Genomic DNA, 10,320 nt, shown 5'->3' with positions numbered 1-10,320 from the left:
GTTAATGGGGCTAAAAACTGGAATGGATTGCTCAGCAGTAGTAACTTCCTTTGAATCAAGAGGATGCTGAATGATTCATTGATATTGGAAATGGGATCCATGATTGAAGAGGTTGGGTGTCATTGCTTTTGGTTGAAAATTTGGGGATTCCAAATCAATTCCAACTGATCTTTAAAGAATAGAACCAGCTACACCCAGAGAAAGAACACTGGGAAATGATGGACCACAACATTTCCACTCTTTGTTATTGGTGGGCACTGGGTCCTATAGTAGATGATGTGTGTGCAGTACATAAATCAGAAGTTATAGCATTTATATATCACATTAGAGGAAAGGGGCATGAGTAATAGTAATCGTGCCCACACCCACCCATGCCATCCATCTTTTATTGACCTACTTTCAGACCATCAATGTAATTCTCTGCCTTTAGAAAAAAGCTAGAGTAAGGTACCCATGTGAAACAGAGTAATTTGTAAAGAGACAACCACTGAAAATATCGTTAGCTATTAAACCTATTCTTTTAATCAATGATATAGGTAAGCTCTCCATCCTAGATGTGGATGTCAGCTCCTAATAACACTTTGTGTTGATCAAGCACCTTTCACCTGAAAGGGCATTACAGTAGCCTCACAAGACCCTGGTGAAGCAGGCATTAATACTCCCATTTTACAAATGGAAAAAAAAAAAAAGGTATGTCCCTGGTCAGTGATACGGGAGTATACCAGATCATGATGATCGTTTCCGATCCTAGGAGTTCCAGTCTCCCCTTTCTTCTCTACTACTCAGTAAGGAGTCTGATCAGAGGCAAATAAACATGGAACTATCAATGGTTCACAATCTGTGGCTTGGACAGGGCTCAGCTCCCAAGTGAGGTAGTTTAGAAATGAAATATTTAAACCAAACCACATAGGATGCGGATGGGACATTGATTGAAATGCTCTTGGTTCATGTTTCCTCTGTCCTGTCACAACCATGGCAGGTGGTCAGAGTCCCAACTTCCATAACATGGTGGTCATCAAAGAAGAAGTCAGGCAAGGTCAAGGGGACTGCCTCCGGAAGTGTTTGAGACGATTTCTAGCGCTCAGTCTTGGAGCCCTGGGTTCTTTAGGTAAAGACCAAGCTTTTGGGCCACATAATCCAAGTCATTTACGCTGGCATACTGAAACATGTTGGTTCCTTTGATGAAAAAGTGTTTCAGGTAGTGCTGGTTCACACACTTGTACAGCTTACGGACCAGGCGCATGAAGCCTTTTTTGAAGATACGCCAGTCTTTGCTACGTGGATACTTTTCACAAGTCCAAAACAGTATAGTCTGTAGAAAGGAGATCAAATACACTTATTAATCGTTAAACTAAAGATGTCATAACTGAATGTAAGTTGCAATTTTATGACTTATTCTCAGTAACTGTTTGATTTGAATACCTATTTTATATACCTATATACTCAGGGCCATGTAAAAATTTCTTAAATAATATATAGGATTGCTTCCTGTCTTGAGTAGTGGGGAGGGAAGGAGAAAAGCATAAAAATTTGGAACACAAGGTTTTGCAATAGTGAATGTGAAAACCATCTTTGCATGTATTTGGAAAAATAAAAAAACTTTAAAAAAACAAAATTTTTGAGCAAAAAAGGGTAACAAATGGAAAAACTTTATGAAGCTCTGCTCTCTAACTCATTCATGTATGTCCCAGGTAAAACTTGAATTGGGTTCTTTGTGGCTCTCCATTATGGCACATTTTCTTCCTCATCATAAGCATGTACATAGTTGAAGAGAGTTAGCACATCTTCCTTAATTCTTTGGTTTTCTAGGTCCCAAATCCCTATTCTATGGATGCCATGCCCCTCTTTTGTGAATTCATTACTCTACCATAGGTATTCTGTGTAATTCTTACAATTTCAGATTTAGAGCCAATCTGAAAAGGCTCTGAAAGACCTTCCATTTCTACCATCTTTGTTTTCTTGATTTAAAAATTTACTCATTTAGAGAAGTGAACCATCTAGGAAATATCTGAGACATCTTTGAACTTATGTTTTCTTGAGTTTAAGTCTAACATTTTATTTACCATATGCCAAACTGTTAACTTAAAAGATGATAGATCTTTATAGGGACAAATTGGAAGAATCTTCTTCAGGAGAGGGATCATTGAATCTTAGTAAAACAAACTCAACTCATTTGATGAATAGAAAAGTGCTTCTACCATTCCCTTTGACTTCTCCAAAACCCTTATCTGACACACATACCTGAAGATGGTGGGCTGTGATGACAGGTTTGTGGCCAGGACACCAAACATCCTCTTTCATTTGTCTCAGGACTTGGTAACACATCTTTCGGCAGCCGCCATCTTCATCTATCCCCTCCATCAGCACATACTCGGCTCGTTCAAAACCCAATTGCCAATGGTAACTGGAGCGAGCCATCAGGTTAAACCCAAATGACTGTGGGGTGAGAGAAATAGAAAAAATGCAGCCAACTGATTGGGAAATCCAAGTCTAGGATAGTAAGGAAGTTTCAGAATAGGAAAGGAACACTAAAAGGGAATTTCCCAGTTTGTCTAAACAAAGCTTTTTAAACTATGGGCTCAAACCCTGTAACTGAATGTGGGAGTCATAAAATGATGTATTACCAATAAAGGTTTAATTTATATACCTATATACCCAGGGTCAAATAAAAATTTCTTGGGTGAAAAGGAATCTTGCCTGAAAAAAGTTTAAGAAATCCTGATCTAAGAGATTTAAGTGTAAGGAATATGAACCTCAGGGCATATTACTGTATATTGAAGGTCTAAAAATAAAAATTGTAATTTCATTGAAAATGGAAATTCTCAGATAAGGAAATTTCCTTTAAAAATGCATATGGAGAATGTTGGAGGGGATGTGGGAAAACTGGGACACTGATACATTGTTGGTGGAGTTGTGAAAGAATCCAGCCATTCTGGAGAGCAATTTGGAACTATGCCCCAAAAGTTGTCAAACTGTGCATACCCTTTGACCCAGCATTGCTGTTATTGGGATTATATCCCAAAGAAATACTAAAGAGTGGAAAGGGACCTGTATGTGCCAAAATGTTTGTGGCAGCTCTTTTTGTTGTAGCTAGAAACTGGAAGTTGAATGGATGTCCATCAATTGGAGAATGGTTGGGTAAATTGTGGTATATGAAGGTTATGGAATATTATTGCTCTGTAAGAAATGACCAGCAGGAGGAATACAGAGAGGCTTGGAGAGACTTAAATCAACTGTTGCTGAGTGAAATGAGCAGAACCAGAAGATCACTGTACACTTCAACAACAATACTGTATGAGGATGTATTCTGATGGAAGTGGAAATCTTCAACATAAAGAAGATCCAACTCACTTCCAGTTGATCAATGATGGACAGAAATAACTACACCCAGAGAAGGAACACTGGGAAGCGAATGTAAATTGTTAGCACTACTGTCTATCTACCCAGGTTACTTATACCTTCGGAAGCTAATAATTAATGTGCAACAAGAAAATGGTATTTACACACATATATTGTATCTAGGTTATATTGTAACACATGTAAAATGTATGGGATTGCCTGTCATCGGGGGGAGGGAGTGGAGGGAGGGAGAGGATAATTTGGAAAAATGGAAAAAAAAAAAAAGAATGCATATGGAGATACATTCTCTACAATTTATAATCTGAGATAGTTGCCTGGGGCACTGAGATTAAGTGATTTTGTGCAACATCATACCTCAGATCTGTGTCAGAGGAAAAACTTGAACTCAGTTTCTGTCTCTGTGGTCAGTTCTCTAATCATTATGTCACTGACTCTCCTATATTAAAGGAACTCCCAGAATCGTCCCTTCCTGGCAGGAAAGCTAATGGGAGGGACCTGAGCTTCACAAGTCAGCTTTTTCCTCTGAATCATCCAGTCCTGTGGCATTTCATCTTCACATGGTGAAATCAGAACTCAGTCCTTCAGGTAATAAGTTGATCTTTTACTATTAAAACTCTAGTGAGTTCTGTAGAGCCCTTCCCACTCCTGCACTTGATACTTTTCACTTGGGGTACTTATTTTAACTTTCAGTCCCAAATTCTCTTCTTCCCTCCATTACTTTCTCCACCCTTAGGGAAGGGAAGAACTATGATATCCATTATTCATAGGAAGTTATGCAAAACATTTTCCCATATTAGGTATACTGTGAGGAGGAAACAAAAATGAAGTGGGGAAAAAAAAAGTGTTTCAATTTGCACTCAGGAGTTTACCTTAACACACTGAACTTTCTCCCGAGAGGGCCAGCGAGAGAAACATCGGGGCCACCGAGCTTTCTCACACCACCGGTTGAGGATCTCCACCACTGGAATCAGCTCTACCTCCACCTGAAATTCAGATGTCTCCACAGCCAACCGTACAATGGGGCCAACACTTTCTATTACTTTGACTTCATCTGTTGGGAAATCCCAAAGCAATTTGTTAAAAAAGAGAGAAGGAACTGGCACCAATATTTCTGACAATAGTTGTAGCAATTTTACGTATTAGCAATAGGGAAGGGCATTTAGAGGTGAGACATAAATGACAAGAGAAATTCAGAAGCCAGGTAAATATTGCCTTTAATATTACCCAAAGGGCTTTACTGTTTGCAAGCTTTTAGAGTAGTGATTCTTAATTTGGAGGTCATGAACTTGCTTTGTAATTTAAAAAAATATATATTTTGCTAACTGTATATACAATTGATTCCTGTTGCAATCCTATACCTTCTTTTTTGTGCATTTAAAAACTTTATTCTGTGAATAACAGAGAACAACAAAACAAAACAAAAACAAGAAAGCAAAGAAAAGCTGACTAGCTTTGAAAACAATATATAGTACTTGTTAAATAAGTTTTCTTGAAATGGACATTTATTGCTTTATGTTAAAAAAAACAACTTTCTTATGTTCTGCTTTGTATATGGAATTTTTTTTCTTTTTTTCATTTTGTATTTAAGTTTATAATAAAAAATACTAAAAACCCACATTATTCTGAGAAGGGGATTTAGAGATTTCACCAGACCACCAAAGGGTTCCATGACATAAAAAAAAGCTTAAGAATTTTTGCTTGATAGATACTTTGTAGTAATTGAAAGTGTTGCATTTCAAGGAAGTGGAGTCATCTGTAAAATGGGGATAATAGCATCTACCTCTAAGGGTTGATTAGATGAAATAACATATAAAATATTTTGCAAACATTAAAGCATTAAAAAAGTTGCTAATTAGCTATTAAATAACTTGAGAGCCTATCACTGCCAATCTGTTCATTGCCATACATCCTCATGGCCATCCTATGGAGACTGCAGTAACCGGGAGATGTTTTCTTGCTTTAGCAATGTAAATTTCTCCTTCTTTGGAATAGGAGAAGGCTTAAGAAGGGAGGGTGGAGGACTGATGTGAATGCTTCATCCTTCCCTTCCTTCCCAGAGAGGCCATGTAAGCATTAGGAGGATGAAATGTCTTTTAGAATGAAGCTTTGGCCCTCCTAATTACTGGGATTTAGTTCTGTATCCTGGACCATACTAGGATTTTAAAAATAATTATTAGAGCATCTATGTAGTATCTCTATCACATTTGCAATCATAATTTCATAATATCATAATTTGCAATCATAATTGCAATGTAAAATCCACTTGATATGGTGAAAGGAAAGGAAGAAGGACTACAAAAAAATACTGTCTCATTTTCTAGGTAAGGAAAGAGGCAAAGCAATCATGATTACATTTAGATTTAGAAGTGACTCAAAGGCCATAGAGTTAAATCTCCTAATTTTATATAAGAGCAAAGTAAGATCAGGAGATATGAAGAAGCTTGTCCAAGGTCACATAAATATTAAATATTAAATGATAAAGCAGAGAAATTCAAATCTAGGTAATCTGACTCCAAATCTTTCCAGACATTCCAATTCTTCATTGCCATCTTTGCTCAGGCTATTTCCTACATCTGAAATATTCCTTCCTCACTCCTTTTTAGTATTCTTCAATGCTCAAATCAAACATCACCTCCCATATGAAGCCCTTCTTGCTCATCCCCCACCTCATAGTGCCTTCCTCTACCAAGTACAATTGCCTTGTATATATATATATATATATATATATATATATTTTTTTTTTTTTTTTTTTCTTCCCTGAGGCTGGAGTTAAGTGACTTGCCCAGGGTCACACAGCTAGGAAGTGTTAAGTGTCTGAGACCAAATTTGAACCTGGGTCCTCCTGAATTCAGGGCTGGTGCTCTATCCACTGCGCCACCTAGCTGCCCCTGCCTTGTATATTTTTATATACTTCTTTATATATGTGTTATCTCTCCTGATAGAATATATAAGGTCCTTTAGGATCATCATATTATATTTGATATCTTCAGCAACCAGCATAGTGGCTAACATGTCAAGTCAACTGTGCTATGCTTTGGTGATATAAAGGACAAAACAAAACAAAAAAATAACCCTCCCCCCCCAAAAAAAAAAAACCCAGAACCAAAACCAAATTAAAAAACAAGGAACTTGAGAGTCTAATGGAGATTCAGCAAGCTAATAGCCATGTACAAACAAATAGTTGAGCAATAGTGGAAGTAATTAACAGAAGGAAAGAACTCACATTAAAGGGGGATCAGGAAAGACTTCTTTAAGATGAGGTTTTAACTGAAACTTGAAGGACACCAGAGAAGCCAGGAAATGTTAATGAGGAGCTAGAGCATTCCAGGCAGGGAGGATAAAATTCGTGGAGTCAGGAAATGGAGAGAAACAAGGAGGCCATTGTCAATGGACTGCAGCAAAGAAATGAAGAGACTGGAAAGGTAGGAAGAGGTCAAATCACGAAGGGCTTAAAAAGCCAATGAGGATTTTATACTTGACCAGAGAAGATAATAGGGATTCTTTGGAGTTGACTGAATGGGAGTGGGGTGTAGTGGAGAGGCAATTTGATTTTTGCTTTAGGCAGAGCAAGACTGCTAAGTAGTGCTTAATAAATATTTGTGGGTTGATGGATTTTCACCGTACCACAATAAATGATTCTGATAATTAAGTTGATTCCAAACTCTTAAATCCTACTTTGTTCTCTCCTGCTTTTAAAGATATAATACATTCTGTCTTCTTCACATAAAGATTACCTTTTCTTGAATCAGTGTCTATCACTTCATCTTCCATGGAAAAGTCAAAATGACAAATTTGACAAATATTAACATAATATTCATATAATATGATCACACCTACGTATATTAGAAAGGCAGCCTGCCATGGTAGGTAAAGTAGGTAATTTTCTGAGAAGCTCGGGATGATTCTTACCTTGCTTTGACAATGGAAGTTCACTCTTTTTTGCTACAAATTCTTTACTGCAGGGAGCACTCGGACATAACAGCATCTGGCCATTTAACAAAGACTGGGGGGTTGCTATTGATTTTTTAAGGGGTGGAGGGTTGGGGGAGAAGTTCTCACTTTGGAACCTTGTAACCTTGATCATCTCTCCCTCAAATTAAAGGTCTGTAATTGACTTTCATTTAATCATTACTTGCTAGCTTTGTTTCATCTCCCTGTCAAGCCCCAAACCAATTCAATTCAAAAGCAAATACTGATTAAATGATTTTTAGATGCCAGCCTCTGTTAGTGGATAAAGTCGAAAAGCCTTTTTCTCATGTTCTGCTTTGTATATGGAATTTTTTTTCTTTTTTTCATTTTGTATTTAAGTTTATAATAAAAAATACTAAAAACCCACATTATTCTGAGAAGGGGATTTAGAGATTTCACCAGACCACCAAAGGGTTCCATGACATAAAAAAAAGCTTAAGAATTTTTGCTTGATAGATACTTTGTAGTAATTGAAAGTGTTGCATTTCAAGGAAATGGAGTCATCTGTAAAATGGGGATAATAGCGTCTACCTCTAAGGATTGATGAAATGAAATAACACATAAAATATTTTGCAAACATTAAAGCATTTAAAAAGTTGCTAATTAGCTATTAAATAACTTGAGAACCTATCACTGCCAATCTATTAATGCCATACATCCTCATGGCCATCCTAGGGAGACTGATTGTATATATACAACTGGTATTTTTGAAGGTTTATAATTATTTATTTTGCTCATTGGCTTCATTTTACAGAGGAGGAAACTGAGCCCCAGATTGGCTTGCCAAAGTCATAGAAGTAGTAAGTATCAAAGGCAGGATTTGAATCCAGAGTCCTCTGAACCCCAAACCAGTGCTTTCCTCATTGTACCAGAGAGCTCACTACAGAAGTAGGGAATCCCATATAAAATACAAGAGCAATGTGGAAGATGGGATATTAAAATGGGGAAAGACCTAATAGCCCAATTTAGCTGTGACAGAGTTGGTGAATGGTAATAACAGGAAGGATGTCTAGAAAGCTGGGAAAGAAACAGTGGGTCTTCAACATGTTAAAGAGTTTGTACTTAGAAGTAATGGGGAACAAAGTTTCTTGAGCAAGGTGCGGACATGAGAGACATATGTCCTGGGAAGATTGCTTTGGTATCTTTATGGAGGATGGATTAAAAAGGGGAGAAACTGGAAGAAGATAGACCATTGAAGAGACTATTGTAGTAGTCTAGATAGAGGGAAGCAAAATTCCTTAATTATTATGATGGAATGTGAGTAGCGAAAAGGGGGAGGACCCAAGAAATGTTATAGAGGTAGAATACACATGACTTGATTGAATAATTGTTGGATTATCATTCGGGGGAGAATTAATCAAGGATGACTCCTACACTATAAACTTAAGTGACAAAGAAGTGTGGTTACATAATAGAAAATACAGGTCATCTCTACTCCAGACCAAGCATCCTCAGCTCCTTCAACAGTTCCTCATACAGCCTGGTTTGGGGTAGCTTTAAGGGATTGGTTAGATAATATGATGAGGTCTTTTGGACATATGGAGTTTGAGATATTCATCAAGCATTTTTTAGTTTGAGAGTATAATTTAATAGAGAGCTCTAGATACAGAAACTTAGGAGTCTGCATTGAGGATTATCGAATTCAGTAGAGATGATAACATTAAGGGAGGGAATAGAGAGAGAGAAGAGGATAGGGCTCAGGAATATCCACATTAAGGAGAAGGAGAGTGGACACTTGACCCACCAAGTACATATATTTTTTTTATAAGCTGTATCCATAGAATTTTTTCTAAGAAGAGTTCAAAACAGTAATAGCTAGTCTCACTTCTCACATTTCAAAATTCTATCACAAGCACATGTCTTAAAATTCCTTTAAAACTTAAACAAAACACTTCTCACAGTAAGCCTATAAAGTAGATTTTTCAAGTATTATCAACCTCAGATTACAAACAAAGACTTGGAGACATAGAAATATGAAATGCTTTGTGGATCAAGTAGCTAGCAAGAGTTAGGAATTGGGAATTGAACCAGGAGTTGGGTCCAAATCCTGTGCTCTTTTTAACCAAGGGAACTAGTTAACTTCCTTCTAAACTCTTTTTTTCAATGAATGGTCACTCACAACTCAAGTGCTTCTTCACTTGTTAAGTTTCATCTAAACAGTTTTAAGCCAAATTCTAGTGGGGAGAATAGGACTTTTGTTCTTTGTTAAAGAATCATAAACTACCAGGTTGGAAGGAGGACTTGGAGGAATAATGATAAAACAATATTCATGAAACCTTCATTTGAATGTCTGATATTTCTGTGGAAGAGCAGCTAAGTGCTTCTATTGGATAGAATGATAGGTTTAAAGTCACAAAGCTTCATCTTTCTAAGTTCAAATCTGGCCTCGGATACTTACTACTATGTATCCCTGTTTGTCTCAATTTTCTCATCTGTAAAATGAGCTAAAGAAGGAAATGGCAAAGCACTCCAGTATATTTGCCAAAAAACAAAACAAAACCCTAAACTCCAAACCAAATGGACACAACTGAAAAACAACATTTCTGTGAGAATCTCTAAACATCTGAAGCTCTAGGAGCTTAATTCAGGTTTCTATAATAAAGCAAATAATTTTTCCATTTCCCTAATTTTTTTTTTTTTTTGAGAATTATTTTCTTTTTCCAATTCAGAAATTCTATTTTCTTGAGACTTTTTTATCTTTTCCAATTCAGAAATCCTACTTTCCTGTGTTTTTTTAACCTTTTCTAATTCACTAATTTTGTTTCCCTGCATCTCCTGTGAATTCTTTATTTTTTCCAACTCCAATTTCAGGACGTTGTTATTCTCTATCATAACTTCCCTTTCCTTGCCCCATTTTTCTTCGATCTCCCTCAATTTCTTAAGAGCTTCTTCTAGGAGAGAGTTATGTGATGGGGGGCAGGAATCGTTCCCCTTTAGGTTGTTATCTTCTGAATCTTAAGCAAATAATTTTTGATGGTTGAATAACTATAA

General features: G+C 36.8%; 1 protein-coding gene across 3 annotated transcripts in view; it reads right to left on the bottom strand.

Annotated features, from left to right (window-relative positions):
- Positions 1-499: 499 nt before the first annotated feature.
- MAB21L3 (mab-21 like 3) overlaps positions 500-10,320 on the bottom strand; it is a 31,683-nt gene continuing 21,862 nt past the window's right edge. For all 3 annotated transcript variants that reach the window (XM_074263167.1, XM_074263165.1, XM_074263168.1), the window contains 3 exons: positions 4,230-4,411; positions 2,242-2,436; positions 500-1,312 (listed from right to left, as the gene is read on the bottom strand). In XM_074263167.1, the coding sequence (XP_074119268.1) occupies positions 1,082-1,312; positions 2,242-2,436; positions 4,230-4,411 (608 nt within the window). In that variant the 3' untranslated portion in view covers positions 500-1,081. The remainder of the gene's footprint in view (positions 1,313-2,241; positions 2,437-4,229; positions 4,412-10,320) is intronic.

Source organism: Sminthopsis crassicaudata, chromosome 4 (assembly GCF_048593235.1).
Source record: "Sminthopsis crassicaudata isolate SCR6 chromosome 4, ASM4859323v1, whole genome shotgun sequence".
Taxonomy (NCBI): domain Eukaryota; kingdom Metazoa; phylum Chordata; class Mammalia; order Dasyuromorphia; family Dasyuridae; genus Sminthopsis; species Sminthopsis crassicaudata.
This window is presented reverse-complemented; position numbering and strand designations above follow the sequence as displayed.